This window comes from Ictidomys tridecemlineatus, unplaced genomic scaffold (genome assembly GCF_052094955.1).
Source record: "Ictidomys tridecemlineatus isolate mIctTri1 unplaced genomic scaffold, mIctTri1.hap1 Scaffold_3991, whole genome shotgun sequence".
Lineage (NCBI taxonomy): Eukaryota > Metazoa > Chordata > Mammalia > Rodentia > Sciuridae > Ictidomys > Ictidomys tridecemlineatus.
Genome location: NW_027522599.1, coordinates 20,147 through 42,274, shown reverse-complemented (window position 1 = coordinate 42,274; position 22,128 = coordinate 20,147). Strand labels below are relative to the sequence as shown.

Genomic DNA, 22,128 nt, shown 5'->3' with positions numbered 1-22,128 from the left:
CCTCTGGTGCTCTGCAAACGTCCAACCTGGAGCTCTCCTCAGTCACCACTGTGGATGTGCCCGCTTCTTCCTGTGGGGCTTTTACCAACAGGCAGACAGCATGCGGGGCTGCCACTGTCACCCTCGGTTAGGTATGATACAGAAGTCACACTTGGGAGTCTAACAGTTCAATCCCAGATATTTCCTCAAGTTCATCATAAATCAGATACAATTGTTATTGTTGTGGTTTTCAAAAATAAACTCGACTCCAGGAATAAGCCGAATCCAGAGTCTTGAATTCTCAGACAGATACCCTGGGCGGCAGGGTCCCCAGCAAGGCCAGCAAAGGACCTCTCTGGCTTCCTCTGCTAGTAAGCCAAGCTGGTCTACAGGTGCCCTTATAGCCTGAAATCTCTACCCAAGTGGGCAGTGCACATCCCGGCTGGAGGAAGGCTGGCAACTCTTCAGCTCCACACACCTCAACTGCTTGGTCCACATTCAGAGAAGGAAGTTGGAATGGACCAGGAGTGAGTTGTGAGAATTCTGCTCTACCTTGACATGACGGGGACCCATCTGTGTGTTGTGTGAGTGATGTTAAAAATGAGGCCTGGGCAGACACCTGGGTTAACTGGCTCCGTGGAGACGGCACAGGGCCCATCCAGTGAGATCCTCAGTCCTCTCTTCAGAAGATGCTCCTTCTGTGGGTGCCCAGCTGCTCATGCCTGGGTCAGAAGCCTCCCCACAGCACGAAGGAGAGGAAGCCCGGAGCTCCTGGAGGCCCAGGGCCCGTGGGAGCAGCCTCTTGGTGCAGATGGTTCCAGAAGGGCACCTTTGTACACAGTGGGAGTACACAGGCCCAGGGGAGCCCACTGAAGCCACGGTGAACAGGGAGAAGGAAAGGGGGGAATGGGGGGAATGGGATAAAGACTGAGCCCCCTGGCCCGCCCTGCCAAGCTCCTGTCCATCATGAGGGGAGATGGGGCCGCAGCAACTGAGCTGCAGGGACAGGGAGGGGGAGGCAGAAAATGAACTCAGCCGCTCCGACAGCAGCTGTGTGTCATTCAGGGATCAGGCATCGTGCTGGCACCCTTCGCCTTAGCATTTTCATCTTTGAAGCCATGAGGCATGTGATGCTGAGCCAATCCATGCATAAAGGCTGCCTCATCTCCATGTCCCGGGCAGCTCAGGTTAGAGAAAGGGATCCCAGGATCACCAGTTACTGTTTACCCACTGGTGTATTCCTCCTTACTCTTGCCCTCTCGATAATCAAGTCATGGCCAGCTGCGTCCCTGGGCTGGGATTCATGGTTACTCAAGACATCTCAGACCCCTGCATGGCACAGGCCTGTTCAAATCTGGCCAGGGTCTGCGGCCCCACAGCAGCTCTGGAGAGCAGCCCACCAGTGGAGGTTGTAAGGTGTTCAAAGTCCTCTGCTTGCTCCAGCAAGCCAACCTGTGTCTTGGAGACAGAAATGTCTTGGTGACAAGGGTAAAGACTTCTCACCAGCTCAGCCCACCCACAGGGTAAGGAAGGACCAAGTACACTCTCATTATCCAATCAGCCTTCAAGAAATGAAAGCAAGGATGGCCGCGAGGTTTTATAAAAACTCACCTCCACCTGGCACTGTTGGGCTTTTCTGGTCTCCCTCCGGCTGGTTTTGTGTTCCTGTCATTCCAAGGGACCCTCTCTGTACCCCAGACCTTGCCGCTCACACATTAACCTCACTCTTTCTTTAGTTCCTTCTGTTGCTCCCAGGCGAGGTGGGGGTGGGTCCTGAAATGGCCTCTCAGCTGCCCTCCATCCTGCACCACATCTTCCTTTATTATATAACAATGAGACGGTGGTGGCATTGCCTGGAGGCACAGATTTTGTGAAGCAAGGTGAGGCTGGCCCATAAAAACCCACCATGACTTCTGAAGTGAGTTTCCCCTAACATCTAAAGAGCTAAAGTGACCAGGGTGCAGAAGGAAGATTTCACAACAAACCAATTTAATGGAGATCCAAGATATTAAACAGAGCTGGGCATTGCTGACAGATTTCCTGGGACTTGTTATGAAACTACTTGAACAGAAGCAAGTCCTGCCTTATGGCCTTCTGGATGTACACTGGAGTCTCCAACAAACTGCAATTCCTTTCACGCTCTCCTCTCCAGTCCAGGACACACACTATCGAACACATAAGCACCAAAGCACAGAGGGCCCTGGATGACAGAAAACGGCCCGAGCTGGCCCAGCATGGCTCCTCTCCTCCCACCCTGCACCCCGGTGTCGTTCCACTTGGGCACTGCCACTCTGCCTGTTGGAGAGATCCTCTCTGCATCCTCGGCCCCTGAGGGGTGGTGGCAGGGTGTGCCTGAGCCCTGTGCTCTGCTGAGTGGCAGGTGGCCCAGGCCCTGTTCAGTCCTCCCTCCTCCTCTTCAGCTTAGTCCTGGTCTCCTCTTGCCAGTGTCTCCAAGCAGCGATGATGGCTTCATCGTCCATCTCCTCCTCTTCCTCTCTGTCTGTGCTTCTCCGATACTGGCTCCTCTGCCCAGAGGCAAACCTTCCCTCCTCTCTGTTTCTGTCCTCTCTTTCTCGCCTTCCTCTTCAGACCTCATGAAGCTCTGGGTGAATTTCCTCTTGGCTCCAAACTCAGAGAAGTCCAACTTGGATGACTCTTCCCCGTCCTCCCAGTCCCTGGGCCTAGCCCAGTCCCGGCGCCATGGCTCTGGGGACTCTTCCCCTTCGGAGGACTCAGGGGTCCGGCAGAAGGAGTAGGGCTCCGGGATCTCCTCTCTGGAGCTGGAGGTCTCACTGAATGTGGACCTGGAGAACTTGTGGGTCTCTCTGCCCTCCCTGGTGGAGGACGAGGAGAAACAGGAAGTACTCCTCACAGAGCTGCCTTCCGCGTCGTGGTAGGAGGAGGCGTCCTGCTCCTCTGACCGGGATGTGGAGAACTTGTAACTGCAGGATTTGGACTCGGTTTCCCGGTGCAGGGAAGATCTGCTGTACCTATCCCTGGAGCTGCCAGACCAGTCACTCTGGGGAGGAGAGTCTTCCTCGGTCCTGAGGCCACTGAGCCACTTATTGATGCTGCTGTCCATCTCCTCTGCTGCCTCTCCTACAGTGGTCAGAGACCACCAGGGAGGAGGAGGTGTCTGTTTCAGGCTTTTGGGAGTTACTGCGGGAAGAGAGTCGGAAGCTCCTGATGGCACTGTCTGTGTCCCCATCCCTATCACTGGCACCATCATCCTCTTCCTTGACCTTCTTCTTCTTGAACAGGGAGCTGCGTTTGTTGTCGGAGGCCAGCTTCTCCATTTTGTACTTGGACATCTTCTCCCTCAGCTCCATCTGCATCTCCCTCTCCTTGTAGCAGAGCTCCTTTAGGTCCACATTGTCAGCAAAGAGGCTGTAGATGGGCTTGCTGGTCTCCCTCACCCTGCTCCCAGCCCCTTTGGCCCTGGAGATCAGTGAAGTGCTGGAGGACAGCACGGACTGGGAGTTGGAGCTGGGCCTTGCCTGGCTCTGACACAGCAGGCAGTCACCCAGAAGGGAGCTGCTCTGTCCACTGAGCATGGAGACTTGGCCATCCCCCAGGCAGCTGGTGGCTGGCCCTACCCTCATGCTTGCCACCGTCCGTGAGCGAGACAGCAGCAGCATTTCACCCTGCTTCTGAGCCAGGGTCTCACTGACCACGCTGGCAATCCAGTATGGATGCTGGCAATGGAAATGGTGTCTCCAGGCCTCACTGGCAGGCTGGGCAGGGGAGTGCTGGGGTTGGTGGGTGAGCATCCCCCAATGCTGCTGGCGGCCTGGGACAGGTGGGAGTGGTGGCTCTGGGCACTCAGTACTGACCTGTGTCCCCATTAGCACTGACAGAGCAGGCTGCAGAGCAGAAGGCGGACAGGGTATGCTCCCGCTAGCCACGGAGCCATCCACCTCCCAGCTGGCCATGGACTGGCTCTCCTCCAGCGTCCACCGACTCCTCTCCAGCAGCTCCAGCCTCCGCTGTCTTTTTTTGGCCAGGACGGCATCCTCCGCCTTGCCCAGCTCCATCACCTCCTCCTTGTTCTCGCTGCCCACCTTCTTCTGGTGCTTCAGCTTCCAGGTCTGGTAGGCCATCAGGTTGACATGGGGGGGGGGGTTCCTCTACCCGGGGGTATCCTCCGGGCCCTGCACCTCACCACTGTCCTCTCCTGCCCCTAGGTCTTTCTTGTGAAATCCAAACTGGATTCTCTTGATCTTCCACCTCTCCAGGGCAGTAAGCTTGTCCTTGTTCCTGCTGCAGAAGTTGTAAAAGGAGCTGGCCTCGGAGCACACGCTCTGCTGGTCATCCTCAGGCACCGTGCTCCCGGCCTCTGAGCGCGCGTCCTCCTCCTCTCTCCTGCTCCTGGAGCGGAACTCCCGCACGGCCTCCCTCTCGATGTCCTGCAGCCTCTCGTTCCACAGGTCCCACGTGCACTCGGTGGACATCAAGTCCGAGCGGCGCCAGGTGCCTGGGCTGGGGCCACCGAGCTCCAGCTGCCGCAGGAGCACGCCTCCCGGCTGAGCATGCTCTCGCTCTTGGAGACGCTGCTCTGGCTCCGCGTCCTCCTGAGCCTCCGCGCGGACTTGCCCTCCTCCTCCTCGACCTCCTTGTCCTCCTCCTCCAGGGCCCACCACTGGTGGCCCTGGGTGTGGTACCTCTCTTTCCGGCTCTGCCACTCCTGGATGATCCTCTCCACGCCCTGGTCCTTGAGCTCCTGCTCCTGCTCCTGGCTGGCCTGGCGCGAAGAGGCCGGCCCTGGACACTGTCCACCCCCGGCCTCGCTGCCCGCAGAGAGGCCCTGGCCCTTCTTCCACTCCTCGTACAGCTTCTCCTCCTCCTCCTCGTCAATGAGGATGAGGGGCTCGGAGGCCTGGCTGGCCTTCCCCAGGGAGCAGCCGCTGAGGTGGCTGGTGGCCTCGTCCTCCTCCTCCACAGTCAGCTGCGCTCGCGCCCCAAGGGTGCCCCGGGCCTCCTGGCTCTCGCTGGCTCTCTCTGGGGTGCAGTCCTCCTCTCTCTCCTCCATCAGCTGCTCGTTGAGCTCCCGCAGCTGCTTCAGGAAGCCGTCGTTGGGATAGATGGCCTGCTTCCTGCTCACGGTCATCACAGCCTCCAGGATGGCCATGTTGTGGAAGATCATCAGGTAGGCGCCACCAGCACTGCCTACTGGCTGATGCCCATTTCGCTGCTGACCAGGACTTTCCCTGCAAATAGAACACACAGAGACGTGATGCCACCATGGCGGCTGCCCGGTCCTGCTTCTCTGAAGTGCTGTTCGGGGTGCTGGACCCAGTGCTTGGAGCTGGTGTTCATCATCGCCTGAGTCCCCAAATCACAGCAGATCCCAGGGTGGAAGAGCACCCCCAGTCAGTCAGAGCTTGGGATTGCCCTGTACAGTGTCCTCATGCTGGGTGGCCACCACCAGCCTCTGCAGGATACTTCCTGCGATTTGGAGCTCACTGGCTCACAGAATCAGGTGGACATGGCTCCCTTCATGTGGGATCACTCGAGTCTTGGCAGTTCTTTCCTATCTAGGGCAAAGCATAACAATGCAACAGCAGTCAGCGCTCCTATTCTGACATTCTGCATTCAAGAATGAATACGTCCATATGATCACAACCTATGTGCAAAATTCCTCGAGAGGATCACTATCATATTCTTCACTAAGGATTTTTTTTCCTGGCTATTATGTGTCTTTCAATCAATATTCAAACTTTCTTTTTCATATTTCCATGCTATTCTAGACACTCTCCTCCAGGTTAAGAGTTAAACTTATCAGTTGGTCACTGAGGAGTTTGGGTCTAGGATGGAGCCAAACATGTCATGTTTGACTGAATGGCATACAGTAGGTGGAACCCTCACCACTCTGACTCTAAGAACATAGCCTTCGTTCATGCATTCTGTACCAGTCAGCTGTCCATTACTATAATGAAATACCTGAGGCAGGCTACTTTACAAAGAAAATAGTTTATTTGGGCTTATGGTTCTGTAAGTGCGACATTCAGTAGCCTCATCTGGTGATTGCCCTCCTGCTGGCAGAGTCCCAAGGCAGTGCAGAGCCTTACAGGATAAGAGGCAGGGAGCATGCATATATGTCTGCCTTCATCTTACCCCCTTCTTCAAACGTTTCCAGGATTCAATCATGAGGCTCCACCCTAATGCCTGCATCCAAACCTCATCCTTCACAAAGGTCTCTGAACACCATACTCTGATTAAGTTCCCACCCTCTTAACACCTCACAATGGGATGATTAAATTCCAATATGGGAAGTGCTGGGCGACACTCAGACCAACCTGAACCACAGCACCACGTGCCCGGGCCTGTGGTCTGTGTGGGTGGGCATGTCACACAATATGCTCAAGTCGTCTTCTATATCAACCGAAATCTATAAAACTTAAAAAAAATTCCAATTCTGTCTTCCTTATCTCATGGCATCTCACAGATTCCTTCCAGTACTGCGGCAGCTGTGACCTGCTAGTAAGTCTGCGGGGCTAGTCCAGTCGTGACCCTGCTATTCAGCACGTCAGTCATCTGCCCCTCCCTTGTGCTTCCCCTCTGCCCTGAACGGGATGGCCTTGGGGTCTACACCACCGCTCTAGTGCTGGCTTATAGTGCAGACCAGACTCCTGGAGACCTACTTCCTGGCCGTCACCGTCTGTCTGCCCACAGTCTTGGGGGACCTTTAGCGTCGGCTGAGAGCCCTGATTAGATGAGATGGGAGGCGAGTCTCCTTATTCTGTCTCCCTGCCAGCCAAGGCCATGCCTTTGTCACACAAGGGGTCAGAGATGAGATGGGCCCTGAGGCTCAGCGATGCTGCAGGGTATGTTGCCAATATCTGGTACCCACTGAGGGACACAGGACAGCAGAGTTCAGGGGTTCAGGCCACTGCCCCTCTTACTCCAGCCCAGGGCTCCACGGTCCCTCCCTGGGCCATCTGGCAGGACCAAGGACTTGCCAACGCATTCCTGCACGTGACCACCCAGTCCTCCTCATAAGGGCATCAGATCCCACTCAGACGAGGCTGCAGGTTCCGTGTGTCTCTGGGCCTACTGTACCCTGGGGTCCGTCCGAGGAGCCAGGGTGGCCTGAGGGACTGCTGGTGGGTAGAAGCCCATGGCGATGGGCAGAGGCAGGTGATCAGCTAATGCCAAGCCTTTGTTTGCCACCCAGGGAAGCGAGTAAGGGTGGGACCAAAAGTGCCCTGCCTGTCCTTGCTCCTAGCCACTCGGTGCCACACTCCTGTGGTCTCTGGATCCTCCTGTGGCCTCCTATTGAAGGCCTCTGCTGCTGTGAAGGGTTTGGGGTGGTTTTCTGTTACCAGCAACCAAGGGCATCTTGATTGTTACATCTGGCAAAGTCACCAGACTGCCAGTGGGTCTCAGCTTCCAGGACAGTTAGATGTGGATAACAGCACTGTCCTGAGGGGTCGGGGGTGTCCCTTTCCACCCTCCTCCTTGTCAGAAGCTAGTGTCCAAGCATCTAAGAGCAGAGGAAGCCACAGGAAGAAGGCTCTAGGGTAGGGACGTTCACGAGTGGGACCTACCCTACAGGCAGCAGCCAGAGTCAGGGTATGGCCCTCTGCTCCCGCTCAAGAGCAAGGCTTGAGGGACAGGAGACTGTGGGAGGCCAACTTTGCACGTGACTGAGTCACACTCCCTGCTGAGTGCTGAGGCGCTCAGTCACAGAAATGTGTCATGCACGGGTGTGACTTCCTACAGCCCTATGGGTGGAGCTATGCTCACCTGTTCCTTTGTAATGTAACCCCTTGCCCTGTTTAGGATAGAATATTCCATGGAAGTGCCTTGTGTGTGTCCCCTTCTCTTACTGTGCCCTTGGTGTGTGGCCTACCCAGGTGTCAGTCAACCTGATGATAGTGGGCATCATGAATAGTGGACATCATTTCAGCCCCCTGAAACCTGACCCCTTGCCTCATTTGAGTAGCTTCTCCTCAATAAAAGGGGTCAGCGCATGCTCTCACTCTCTCTCTTCCTGTGGACCCTTAAGTTCAGAGGAGCTGTCACCGCGACCCCAAAGAAAAAGGTGTTTGGGTCTCTTGTCTCTTGCACAGCCCAGTCAGCCCAGTGCAACTGGAGTGACCCCTGAGCCTTTTAGTCGTAAGAACAGAAACCTGGCAGGAGAGGTCACCTCACCAGCAGACTGGGTGCACGCCTGCTGACACCAACGTGGGTGTTCAATGTGGGCTGGCCCCTCATAGACACAGCAAGGAGCTTCCTCCTGGAGCCGCAGCTCCTGCACCCAATGCAACATCCTCCCTCCGCCTCCCCACAGGCTCTCGTGGTGCCTCAGTGGCCCCCAAAATGAGTTGAAGACTCTTTTGCTCTGGATGCTGTGGGTACCTGCCACCCACCCTGTGTCTGACGCTCTGGGCTCCCTCTCCACAGGGAGGTTGGCCTTGCTCTCAGGTCTAGTGGAAGGAACAGGTCCCCTCCCACAGACCCTGGACAGATGCCAGCAACCCCAATGTGTCCAAAGGCTCATGTTTTTTAAAGTAGGAGAATTTTAAGCATTACGTGTGTGTGCATGTGTGTATTTATGACACACACACGTGACGTGTGTGCATGTCCCATTAGATGTGACCTATCTCTGATGTTGGTGATGACAGGAAATGCCCTTCCCAGGAATGCCACATGGTTTATTACAATAATGGCATGACGTTCAGGCATTCACCAAGAGCTGGGTGTTGTGCTAAATAAACCCTAATATGCATTAAAGATTTTTATCCCTCATGGCAACTTTATTTTTTTAAATTTTTTTTTAGTATTTATTTTTTATCTGGACACAGCATCTTTATTTTAGGGCCTCGAACATGCTAGGCGAGTGCTCTCCCTCTGAGGCCCAGCCCAGCCCCTCATGACAACTTTAGAATCAGATGTTTTGATCTTTGTTCTGTGTTGAAGAAAATTGGAGCTCCCCGGGACAGGGAAACAGCCCAGTCCAGGTGGAAAAAGCCGAACGAATCCTGGACTGAGACCCTGTCCTCTGGGTGCCGTTCTGTGGCCACTGTCCTGGCTCCAGCCTGTCCTCCAGGCTCTACTGTGGCTACTCTCAGATCACTTCCCCTGGGGACCAGGGACTCAGAAGGACCTCCCAGATGGCCTCTCCCAGGAGCCAGTCAGCCCTGGGAGCCATCGCAGGACAGTCCCTGCCTTGCGCTTGTCACCACCCCACACCTCCCGCCCTCCCTGTCATCTCTCCTTGGCCAGCTTAAGTGTGTCCATCTGTTGCCTGGGTGCCACCAAGCACCCACACACGAGAGGCCCCCGGGATTGCTTGTGGGGTCAGTGATCATCCTATTCTTTCTCCACTTCCTAGAGAACAACCGTGTTGTCAGATCCCCTCAGATAACCGTGACACCCCCTTTGTTTCTACCCAGGGAGAGTCCACAGCCCGAGCAGCAGAGCCCCTCACCTCTGTAGGTCAGCAGGGCCTCATCGAGGAACTCCTCAGCCTTCCGGAAGTGCTGGGTGATGTCCACCTCGGGGAAGTCGTCCACCTCCACGCCCAGGTACTGGATCTCCAGCCCAGTGTAGAATTCAGGGCCAGTGTAGACACTGGTGCCGTGGGCAGCATTCAGGATGTGGGTGATGCCCAGCCTCTTCAGTTGCCCCTTGTTCACAGCCGCGCTCCTGAAGGGAGAGCCGGGCAGGTTGACCACCATGATGGGAGCCTGCCTCTGGGCCTGGAGACCCAGCAGGGTGCCTCCTCCTCTCCCCAGGAGGTATGGGGTGCTGAGGGCCATTGTCAAGTAGGAATGACGCTTCAAAATTTCCTTGCCAGTGTACCCCATGTTAAATGCATTTCGCTGTTGACATTGCATGCAAGGTGACCTTGCTCAAGGACCAAGGCGGATCCGGGTTTAGAGCTGATAAGGTTTGAGGAAGTATCCCGCTCCTTAGGGTGTTTCCGGTTTAAGACAAAAGGAGTTTTAGGGAAGTGGGAGGTTAAAGATTATTGCTGCTGGGAGTAGGGCGTGCCTGCTGCCTGAGTTCCCGCTGAGTTCTAGTGGAGAAAAAGTATTTAGGACATGTATTGTGGGGGAGAAAAAGAGAATTTCCCCTGAGTGTGTGTGGACGCTGGTGTGAGATCGGAAATAAAGAATTGCTGTTTGAACCTACAAAGCTGTGTGGTGGCTCATGATCTTGTCCCAAGCCGAGACATTGGCATTTGGCACTGGGGCGCACTGTGGACACCTGTGTTTAAAGGGGCCTGACTTGACTGCTGCACGAGAGAGAGAAGAGACGGAGCTGGATGGGCAGGATGGGGGGAATGAGATTGGGGTGCAAGGAATCTTTAGGGTGGTCCAGGGTTCTCTAGTTGCAAATCCCATACCTTGGGAATGCACACTCACCCAAGCACAAAGCTGGCAGACAAGACATTAGGTGTGTTGTGCACGGATGACACACACTGTATTGCCCAAATCCCCTCATATGCATCATCTCATTTTCCCCTTACAGTAAACTCAAAGGCAACAATTTTAACTCCATTCAAAGATTCTAAAAATGAATAACTGCCCAAGACCATGAAAGAAGAAAAAGATGGAACAAGAACCAGTGTTTCTGAGCTCTTTGTGCTGCAACTGAGTTTGAAGGGCTCAATTTGAGAGCCCTGAGCACAGGCCTGCCTAGGAAGGAGCAGGACAGTGAGCTGGGGCGGCTGGAGATGCCTGGGGCCACAGGTCAAGTGCTTCTGGTGGTGAAAACACAGGATTTGGTCCCTGCCCAAGGGAACAGTCCCCAGGCACCCATCACAACAGGAAGGAGTTTCAGACCTCATGTCCCCAGCTATCTCCTACTGCCCGCCTGGGCCCGGGTCCCTCTGTGCTTGTGGACACCTGGGTAATTACATTGGGAGCACATCCATTCAGCAGGCAGTGGATCAGCCAAAATCAGTTTTTTATATTAACCTGCTGGTACCAATTATGCACTGGTAAGGCTTGGAGGGATAATATGTGGAATGTGGAAGTTGTCTTTGTTTTTGTTCTGGAAACCATTCATAAACTTTTAAAAAATAACATTTTTTCTGATCACAAAGACAATAAATGTCTTGAGAACTTGTAAAATTCATAACAAACCTAGACAGGAAACTAAAGCCACTTGTAAAACCACTTCCCAGAGACTCCTCCTGCTAACTTGTTGATGGAAAAGTGCACGTGTGAGCACACACACACACACACACACACACACACACATACACACACCCCTCTACCTATCTGTGAGCATTCAGTATTCTTTTGTAACCCGGTTTCCCGCCCACTGTGTGGCACACACTTTCGTGTGTTGGTGAGCACGCGTGCAGACCAGCACTGTGGACGGCTCCTGCCGTTCTGTCCAATGGCTGTTATGGGTGTCCAGGGATGGTGGACATGGTGTCAGGAGTCTGTGTCAGGAAAGGAAGCCCAGAGGAGGCATCCATGAGGCAAGGCTAGATCAGGGAGCCTGGGCATCTGTTTGAGGGTTTGGGGAGTGTCTCCCCAGGCCAGGCCAGGGAAGGGCAAATGGTTAGCCAGCCTCGGGGGCTGGAGCTGCGAGGGCCGTGGGCGGAAGCTGAAGGAATGTCACCTCTCCCAGGCACTAACAGAGGGGAGACAAAGGTCACCACCACCACCATGGACACACTCACTTCTCAGCTATGAAGACATGGGGCCAGACCTCATCCACCTCGTTCCGAGGGGCCTCCTGGTGGTCCTGGACCAGGGCCTGCTGCTGGTCCAGCACACAGTGGGTGTTGTAGAGGCTGGTGTCATCCATCTTCTCCCTGACACGGTTGTACAGGTCCTCCACCAGCAGCTGCTCAGCGGACTCCAGCATGCCCAGACACTCTGCGTCTGCTCTGAGCCCCTGAGGCTTGAGTTCTACGGGCAGCAGGTGGCATTTGCATTAGGGAGTGAGGACACCGTAGCCTTCCCTGTTCCTTGGAGAACTTGTACTGGCCAGCTCACTTGAAACTGTGGGCATGAGCTGAATGCCAGGCGATCTGCAGGACAGACTTAGCAAGGCTCCAATGGCCCTCTGCACCAGCTAGACACTGGGGTCAGGGTCAGCTGCAGGTGGGCAAGGGTGATGGGAAGAAGCTGGGTTCTCTTACTCTCTCCTTGGTTTCTCTAACGCTGGCTGCTCACAGCTTAGACATGGTCCTTGAGAACTAGGGTCTGTCTGAGTCACACTTAGGAGTCCTATGGTGCTCAGCATGAAGTGGATGCTCCGAGTTATTTTCCAAATGAATGGACCATGTTCTTCCCTAACCTGGTTCGCTCTGCTGGTTGGACTCCCTTACCTGTGGAATGCAAATTACCCTGGGAAAGTAAAGCTTTCAGGAGTCACGGATACAGCGCTACTGCCTGAGCTGTGGAAGAGGGACAGCCCTTCAGGGAAGTATCCGGCAGGTTTCTGAAGTGGGCGGCTGAGGATTGGAGTCCAGGGAGTCCGGCTGTGCCTGGGCCCTGGCGGAGGCTTCTGTCTGTCTGAAGTGAGGAGTACCGCCCCTTGCAGTTCCAGCAGGTCCCACTCTAAATTTACTGCATATGATTGCATTTTCATATATCCTGACCTATCTAATTACAATTACATGGTTCCAAAACAATTTTACACAGGTAGTTTAACACTTCCTCTTTTCAGTTTGTGAACTGAAGAAAAATGTCCAAGATTTATCTGAATCAGTGATAATAAACTATAAAACCAACATAATGAATGAATTCCAGATTTTTGAGTTTCTTATTTTTATTTTGATTTTATCTGTCATTCATAATTCCCTAAGCCTTCTCACAGGAAAGTTATTCTCATGAATTTTTAAATTAGATCTCACAGTTCAAAAAACTGAGATCTATTTCTAAAAGGACTTATAACAATGATCTTTTGAATTCTCTGTTATTTCTATTGAGTTTTCCACATGTAAAATAATCTTTTCTACCACATACATAGTATGAATTAATGGATGCTTACCTTCAGACTTTTATATGTAAATGAATTACTATATCTCAGATTAGAAAAGAAGGGGCAGGAAAGCAACTGTATTAATCGATACTGCACATGGGCATATGAAACACTGTAACTTAAGTGTAAAACCTGTAATAAAGATCTAAACAATATTAAACAGTGTTCTTATTTTACACTTGAATTAAAGATAAAATTTATGTGGTAGAAGAAAACATTATTACAAATCTGGCAAATGAATCCAGAGTTGTGAATATTAGAGTGGAGACGGCATACAATGTCTATAATAAGGTCATTACTTTCTGTTGTTGTTGTTGTTAATGGTAGCTGCCTTGCTTTGCCATTTCACTATTTTTTAAAAGCTTTTTCTGCCAATTACTTACTTTACTTCATTGGTTCTAAGCAATGCAGTACACTAAATCACTTGATCTTAGACATCACTAGTGAGAGTTATGCTTCGATTATTTTATGCCAGCTATATCCTATAGTTAGATGTTACTACTAAATAATATGGGACAAGTCTCATTTTATTTCTCCCTAGAAATGAATCACATAATAGGAAAAACTGCAATTAGATACACTGAAATATATATTAGTGAGTGGTTTTTTTTCAGCTATAAACTTTAAGAATTTATGGTCAAAACTTGTCAATTATTTTACAATACAATCAAAACTCCTTTCCACAAACATGACTGTTTTCTCTGTTATTAAATATAGCAGGCAATGCTGCATTCTATTTTTTCACTTTGTTGCAGAAGGTAAGCAATTGGATTACTTTTTACACCCATCCATGGGTTGTTAATATTTTCATGCTTTAAGCGTTTCATTGAAATTTTATTATTTGAGAAAATAACAGTGTGAAATTTGCTAAATATGAGTCTCCCAATAGAATGCAGTTAGGAAAGTTGTAAGAGACCTCAAAAATTTGGAGATGCTTGAAATCAGGAAAAATGCATCATATTAACATGTTTAATTGGCAGAAGGAACCATAAACAAGTTTATTTTGAGGCTAAAATATACAAATACTCTTGTTTAATTGTCTTTGGGTTAGCATGAGATTTAACATAGCAATAGGAAGCATGTGCAAGGATATCTTACATTTAAATTCTGGCAATCTCACTGAATATACAGATAGAAGCTGAAGCTAAGACCTTATTGAAGCACCTGTCTTCCACATTTCTCTTTACTCTTAACTACCTTATATGGTTGTAAGGAATAGCTGTCCTAAAAACATCATGATAGTTTCACAGACTCTACTTAAAAACTTTGTACGTTTGTTCATTTTCAGAAAAACATTTATATCAACCAATATTTTTTAACTTATTTTTAATCTAATCTAAAGCTTATGTTTCAAAAAAGCATGTAGGCTGCACTAATGCATGAACATTCCTTCCATTCTACTCCATCCATAATTTAGCTCAAAGTCTTCTACAAGTCTAAATTTGTTTTCTTTCTATCCTGACCATTTTTGTTTTTATAATTTTTAGAACTTGAGAAAACTCTCTTCCTATAAAGTTTTCTGTAGTTTCTCCCTCTGAACATCTTTGAAAAATGGTTGTTTCAAACATTAAGTTTACAATTTAAATCATGTGTTTGATGTTGTAATTTTAATTCAAGAAATATAAACTATCTTGCAATGTGGTAAGTACAGTAGCACCTTTGTACTATAAGCATGATGAGAGGAACCAGAATCATTGTTAAAGTGCAAAACCTTGGAACTCCATCCAGAACTATTGAGAGTATTTACATGTAGCTGAGTGCAATAGCACACAACTGTAATCCCCGCTGCTCAGAAGGCTGAGACAGGAGGATCCTAAATTCAAGATCAGCCTCAAAAAGTTAGTGAGACAGTCTCTAAAAAAAGGGGGGGGGGGAATAGATGGTAGGGAAGTAGCTCAGTGTTAGTGTGTCTCTGGGGTTCAATCCCCAGTATGTTAAGTAGATAAATAAGTAAGTTATATTTACATATACAAAAATATTACATGATAGCCTCCAAAATCTGTGTAATTTTCATGTTTTTATGTATCAGTTAAAATAAATTAATGAAAATAAAACAATAAAATCATGGTAACCAGATTGTAGTTGGAGAGACCTTGCTTTGTAGGATGCACATATCAGCTCATCATAATACTTGACCCCACACAGTTCAACAACTAGTAGCAGAATATTAATAATCAGATAGATGAAAAGGATCATAAGAGAAGTGTAAAGTAAGCTTCAGTGTGAGGGGAATGCTGGAGAAGAAGATCACAACCAAGTATGATTATAACTATTAATGTCATCAAGTACCATTAATAATAACAAACATTTATTTGCTAATTCTAATAAATATACTTGTTCCAGAGCTAGTCATTTAACATGCCTGATCATCTCCACAATGACCAAGAAGGTAGTTACTACTATCCTTATTTAACATATGAGTAACTTTGAAAAGAAAAATCTAAATACTAGGGTCCAGTTCAGAGTTTAAATGTCTATTTTCTCTGTTGTTACAACTTTTTCCAAATTCCCTTGCCTAAGTGTATCATTTTCATTATTACATATATTTATCTTTCCTATTCAGGATGTAGTGTTTCTTACAAACTTGTTTGCAGTCTTTTAAATCTTCAAGACTACTTTATACTCATTTGATTCTCCTACAGAATTGATTGGAGGCAGTAAATAAATTTTTCAATGATATAAAAAATTAACAATTCCCAAAAGGAGAGTTTTTAAAGTTTTATTTAGTCATATAGGGAACATAGTGGTGTGTTTTAGCTGTAAATGTCTAAATGTAAAGCAAAAGGGTTAAAGTCTATGCATGTGTGTGTATTTATGTGAGTGTATGCACCTATTGTGTGTGTATATGTGTGTGAATGTATGGTAAATGTGTAAGGAAAATTGTTATTTTAAAGCCTGAGAGAATATGGTAATGACATTAGCTCAAAGGTATCATGATTCTGCTATAGTCCCCCAATACCCTGGTGATTTGAGGTATGTTTTATGTATTTTTATTTGCTTATTTACTTACCAAGAGAAATTATGTGAAATTATACTTTATTCTTTTACATGATAAATTAATTTAATTACATAATAATTTTACAGTAAATAATCTTGGGGTAAAAACTTCAATTCACCACTTTCATAGGAAACCTGGCTTAACTATTTTGAAGAAGTATCAAGCTCCCTCTCTTAAAAAGACTTCTATGAAAGTAAATATATTAGTTTTCATGCATCTCTGAACTTTGAAGTAGATCTCTTAATAATTAAATTATACTCGTAGAAAAGTTTAACATATGTTTAGCTCTTTTAAAAATGAATTCAGGCACATCAGTTATTGTTTAAAATTCAACATAACTTGGTAATAGCAATTTGCCTAAGTAGAGTGAGTTTATTTTGGAGTAAGTGTTGTTTTGCTTTTCTTTTCTTGCATTTGTGCACAAATTATACAATAAATTGTAAGACTTTCCATCATAACTTGATCAGGTCCGAATAAATTAATGAAAAAAAAGAGCCTTTGAGAACCAAGGCCATTTTCATTCTTTAATAAAAAAGGCATCCTTTCATTTTTTTTCTTTTCTTTTTCCTTTGGTATAATTGAATGCCATTTTTCACAGAAGTATCAAAGGTAGCTGGATTCTTACAAAGGATGAATAAAAAAGGAAGGAACGCCGTTCATAGTACTCCTAGACTCTCTGTCTTCATCAATGAATGGAAGTTGTAAATAGAGACACTGAAATTTGTTCCTTTAATCTAATGTTTTCTTCTTGCACTTGCAATGTTTTCTATTTTCTTCTTTTTAATGAAATCTCAGAATGTGTTTCTGTTACCAATTATCTAAAGTTTAAAATTATTTGAGCTTGGAAACAGCAAAATTTACTATTCAATAATATTCTATTTAAAAACTTCTGTTTAAAATGAGATTTTAAAGTTGAAAAAATACTTTAATAAAAAGCTCATTTCACTGTCAATATTGTTTAATTTTGCAAACGTTTATCACAGACTTCAAAATGTGTCAACCCAAATTTGGGCGTCCCTGGGCTAAATAGTACAGGCAGGTGCATCATCTCCAGAGTGTTCTGCAAAACTTGGCCATCCCACCCCATAGCCTTTCATTTGTCCTTCTGTTAATTAAAAACCACAGCTAAACAGAAGATAGGCCGTGAGTGATAAGACATCTTCTGAGTACATGAAAAATAACTGTTCTGATTGTCTGAGTGTGGGTTTGCTCAGGACCTGCACTCTTTTGCATGTTAGGACCGATACTTGCCTGGTGTCATCCAATATTTTTGGATCAAGACATTATAACTTACTGTATCAATTCCTCCTCTTCTTATTGGTGGAGAAAATCATCCTAATTCTGAAAATCACAAGCTTTTCTAAATTCATGGACAACACATTAATAAAAAATTGCTTAGATTTCTGAAGAAATTTATACTATTTTGTAATAGGAAATTTCAAGAGAAAAATGCTTGGTAGGAAGCCTTTGTTCTTCTATGTTAAAGGCACAAATGGTTTTTATCATGTTTCATTTACTTGGATTTAGTTTTGTTCTTTCACTTACTCAAACTCTATTAACTGAAATCTTATTGGGGGCTGGTAACTTGATCAGTGAAAGATAAATGTGGTCCCTGCCCTCACTGTTTATTTTGGACTCCAAATTATATTCTGGGACTGGATATAAAGGATTATAATGAAAATGACTGAGTCTGTCCATCCTTCTTTCTTTTAACTTGCAGTTAGAATTCTCTCCAGTTTTTATGAGAGAATGAATGGCATTCCTGGAGAACATTTACTTTTTAAAATAATTTTTGTACTTATAAAATTACTCAAGAATGTCACCATTTGAGGGAACAAAAAAATTATGCTATTGGAAAGAAATAATTATTACAGGCATTAAATGGGTAGTCATAATTGCCTGTATATGAACTTTGTGACTAAAGCAACCACTTTAGTATCTTATTTCCAAAACAAAAATGTTGCTTTTATATTTGTTTCACACATTTATAATTAGACATTCAGTTTATGAAAGATAACAAATTAAGAATAAACATGACAATAAGAAAAATAAAATGAAGACTTCCTGACTGCTGAGCTAATGCTCTTTAAGGAACCACATCATGTGACTATATCTTGGTTGTTTGGCTTCTGTTGCCATTGTTACAAATTCTATTTTATGCCTGTAAATTCTATTTCCTAAATTTGCATGCACAAAGCACCATTTATTACACCAATAATATGTTTCCTGGTACTCTTAATCTGGCTTGAATAGTTAGTTGCTTTATTTCAACTCTTCACATAATATATATGAAGTTACAATCTTCAAAAACATATATATTCTAAAGCTTATTAAAGATGTTGTGCATCAAAGAACATCCACATATCTTTAGTCAACAGACCAGGAATTGCTAAAGTTAAAAGTTTAGTTATGTTTTTAATTTCTAACATATTGACTATTTAATTCTTCATTCAATCAACATTTAAGGCAAACATCTACATGAGATATAGAATCATGAAAAGTTTCAAACATTCCCTGGAAGAGCAATTAAATAAATAATGACTTATAACTTCTGGAATTCCTCTGGCAAATCTTCCTAAAATCTCTAATGTTGAGTTCATAGAATATCAAAAAGAAATTCTTTGTTTATGTGCTTTTTTAACTAATGTGTCTATCTTAAATATAGTACATTGTTGCCAAATACAAATTTAGCTGCATTAAATGAAACTGTATTGGAGAGAGTTGTGTTTGTTCAGTGTAAATTAAATCACTATTGTGGCAAACAGAGTAAAAATGCACCAGGTAAAAAACAAGAAATGCCTGCATTTTTTCCTCAAATAATTTTATGTCTTTTTCTTTTTTTTTCCCAGTAAAAAGTATCTTTATTCTCATGTTTAAAAAAAAAGTTTTTCTTTGATGATGCATTAACAATACAAAAATATTTTGAACACTACATTGGTCCTTTTTTCTCAAGACTTTTTGCAACACTACACAAGAATAGGTGATCTTTGGATTCTGAGAAACCAGTGGCTAAAGTATGTAACTAAAGGCTTTTTGTAAGGGTGTATACGAGTACACAGACAGCCCTTTTTCTTTGGATTCAGGCTATGTACAATGAGGAGAAGGCAAAAGGAAAAAAAAGTTAAATTAAAATAAAAGACTTGTTTCTCAAGGCTCAGGGTTGAAGCTTGGCTCAAAAATTGATTAAAGCAGGCTGTGGTGAAAACTTATGTCCACCACTAGAGGTTTCTGGGTTCCTTTAGTTTTAACAGTCCTCTTTCCTTCAGCCCCAAAGGGAAAAAAACACGCTGGCCTGGTCTGAATGCTAGAAGGCAAGCTCTGGCTATTGGAGGAGGTTTTGGGTTTACTCTCTCAAATTGCCTAAGAGCTGGCTCAAGTGACATGAATGAGCTGGAAATGGAACTGTGAAAAAGACTGAATAGAGAGGGATACACACTAGATTTGGGCCATGACTTCTTTGAACTGTTTGCCTGCATCATCTGGTGCCTGAGCTTTGGTGTCAGGGTTTCTTAAGTTGCTCAGGAACCCGAATTTGCCTGATAAGTTGTTAGGCCTAAACCTATTCTATTCCCTCCTCCTCTTCTAAGCTCCTGAGAATATACTAAGAGGCTTCCTCTGGTCCAGCTTATGAAGAGCAGCTGGTTTTCTGTAAACAGCTCCTCCATTCCCTTTGGAGAAGCATAGTCATCTTGAGCTTTGTGGTTGTGATCATGCTCAGATGTTGTTTGATAATATCAAACAGGTTATTCTTGATCCATGGAAGTGTCTGGTGTGGGAAGGGTGTGGCAGAGGACAGATGAGGCATTTCTGTAGAGAATGTAGCTGAGCTTAGTCCTGCCCTTCTGTGACCTATAGCAGAAAAGCAAGGGAGACAAGGGTATCTGGCTAGTAAAGCACATGGTTTGGAGCAGGGTGGGGGACACCACAATGTAGGCTGCCACAGGCATCAGGATTCCCTTAATGAGACGACACACTGGCATTAATATGGTCCCACCACTTCAGAAGTTTGAATTGATGGCCTCACGTTCAGGCAGAAGTTTTTCAGCCTCTGAAATCTTCAGGGCATGGACCCTACATGGAGCATTGGGAGGGCTGCTGGCCAGTTTCCATATGACTAGGGCTTCTGCTTTCTCTAAAGGGTTAGGCCTCTGGAGGAGGCCAGGAGTCCTGTGCATGCTAGGCCGCCTGCCTCTGAGATTCCTGTTGCTGTACTTGTGTGTTCTGCAGGGTGCTGTGAGGGGCCTGTGGTGGTCCAGGGGCAGGGAGACTGAGAATAGTGGAGAGACGTGGGGATGTTGGTGCCGACTCCACTGGGCTAGCAAGCAGTTCTGTGGGGAAGAGGGGCAGAAGGTATGAGGGTGAGTCTTGGGGAGCTTGGGACCTAGGGCAGCCTAGAGCACTGTCATCGGAAGGAACGGGGCTGGGGCAGCGGCCTTCTCCGGGTAAGTACCGAATGCATTTCTTTTTCCTCCTGTGGTAGATTCTTGATGCTTTTCCCTTGACCACCTCTTCTTTTTCCCGTAGTTGTCCTGCGCTGACCAGCCTGGGTATAGTTGCATGTGCAGCTGCCTCTCTTTACGGGCCAATTCATAATACTTGGCCTGTTCTTCCCTTGACAGTGCATGCCACCTGCGACCTAGAATCTGGTTAATGGCGGCGCTCTCCTTGAGTGTGCACTCTGCAATGACCTTGGCTCTCATCTCTTTCATGTACAGCATGAACGCGTTGAGGGGCTTCTTAATGGTTGGCTTCTTAGCCTCCTTCTCTGCCTTGGATTCTGCTTGTGTCTTCAAGCTGCGGTCATAGGGCTGCAGCTCCTGCTTCCCTGAGGTGGGCACAATGGCCGGGTGGGGGATGGCTGCTGGGTGACCAGGGACACCAGAGCCCAGCATCAAGGATGGGTGGGTAAACCAGCTCACAGTATGAGGGAGCTGTCCCATGCTGCTTGAGGTCAGAGAGTAGAAGCCAGAGAGGTCAGGGGTCTGCAGAGGCCTGTGAACTCCTTGTTTCTGGTTGATGTCCGAAGGTGCAGGTGTGGGGTGTGGGCTGCTGAAATGTTCGTAGAGAGGAGACAGTTGGGGGACACTGTGAGTTGGCTGATTGGCCTTGTTCAGTGGAGGCTGCGGCTGGGGATGCTGCCCTGCTCCTGAGGCGGGTGGGTAGTGCATGAGCAGATTGAAGGCGGAGTAGACAGTCTCTTTGTACATGCCGCTGGAGCACTCTGGGGCCTTCAGGCCGTCCTCCAGAGACTCTGGAAGTTTGTCCGGGAAAAGTCTCTGCGAAGTGTGCTCCCGTCCCAGAGCCTCGGCCCCGACCTCGGCCTCGCTGCGTGCTCTGGCGCCGGTACCCGGGATCCCAGAGCCTTCGGCCGCGCCCTCTGACTCATTCACGAGCGACGACTTGAGTTCTGCCAGGTCGCGCTCAGGGCCCGCGGCGCTGTCGCGACTCTTGTCCTGCTCCTCGCCCTAGTCCTGGAAGGCCAGCAGCTCGTCGGGCGCTCCTAGGTCGTCGCCGCCGCCCGCGCCGCCCCCGCCGGAGTCCAGCTGCGGCATGGTGCCCTCCGCCCGCCTGGGCGCAGGGAGCGCGGGGCGCGGAGAGTGCGGGGCGCGGAGCCGGCCCGGGAGGTGGCGAGCCCGGAGTCTGGACCTCCGAGCCCGGATCGCGACGGGCGGAGCGCGGGCTGACTCCGCCTGGGCGGGCTGTGGGCGCCGGGTAAGGGCGCGGGGCTGAGCGGAACATCAAAGGCCTTTTATGTCTTTTTCTTGTGAAACAATACAAGTCTTAAAAAGTAAACTCAATGTTAATTAGATTAATTCTTGGAAAAGTTTAATAAGCAAGAAATTAACAATGAGGGAGAACAGCTACACTGCATTTCAGAGACTCAATGAGAAACTATCCTTTTTGAAGAGATATGAATTCAAGAAGAAGAAGAAGAAAATTAGATTAATGGTCGTTGGAATGGAGAATTTCAAAGGTGTCTCCATCATCTGCAGGCATTTTAGTGTTTTTTTTTTTGTGTGTGTGTGTGTGAACAGTCTTTACTATATATCATTCAAACAAAAACATTTTATATATAGTTGTGGAATTCTGTGTTGTAAGAAAACCACTTGACATATTTGATTCATGTTCTGATTCTAGTTTCAAGTTAAGAAAGTGGATAAATTGGCTTAAAGCATCTTAATTACAAAAATCTGGAA

The 22,128-nt window shown here is 47.4% G+C and overlaps 1 protein-coding gene and 1 pseudogene across 1 annotated transcript; both read right to left on the bottom strand.

The window, feature by feature from the left end:
* Window positions 1–1,951: 1,951 nt before the first annotated feature.
* On the bottom strand, window positions 1,952–20,106 carry LOC144373446 (serine/threonine/tyrosine-interacting-like protein 2; annotated as a pseudogene).
* Window positions 19,188–21,498, bottom strand: LOC144373445 (transcription factor 7-like). The gene is given in 2 exon segments (XM_078036521.1): window positions 19,188–20,406; window positions 20,409–21,498. Coding segments are annotated over 2 exon segments (1,374 nt in total). The 5' UTR covers window positions 21,484–21,498; the 3' UTR covers window positions 19,188–20,107.
* Window positions 21,499–22,128: the final 630 nt, after the last annotated feature.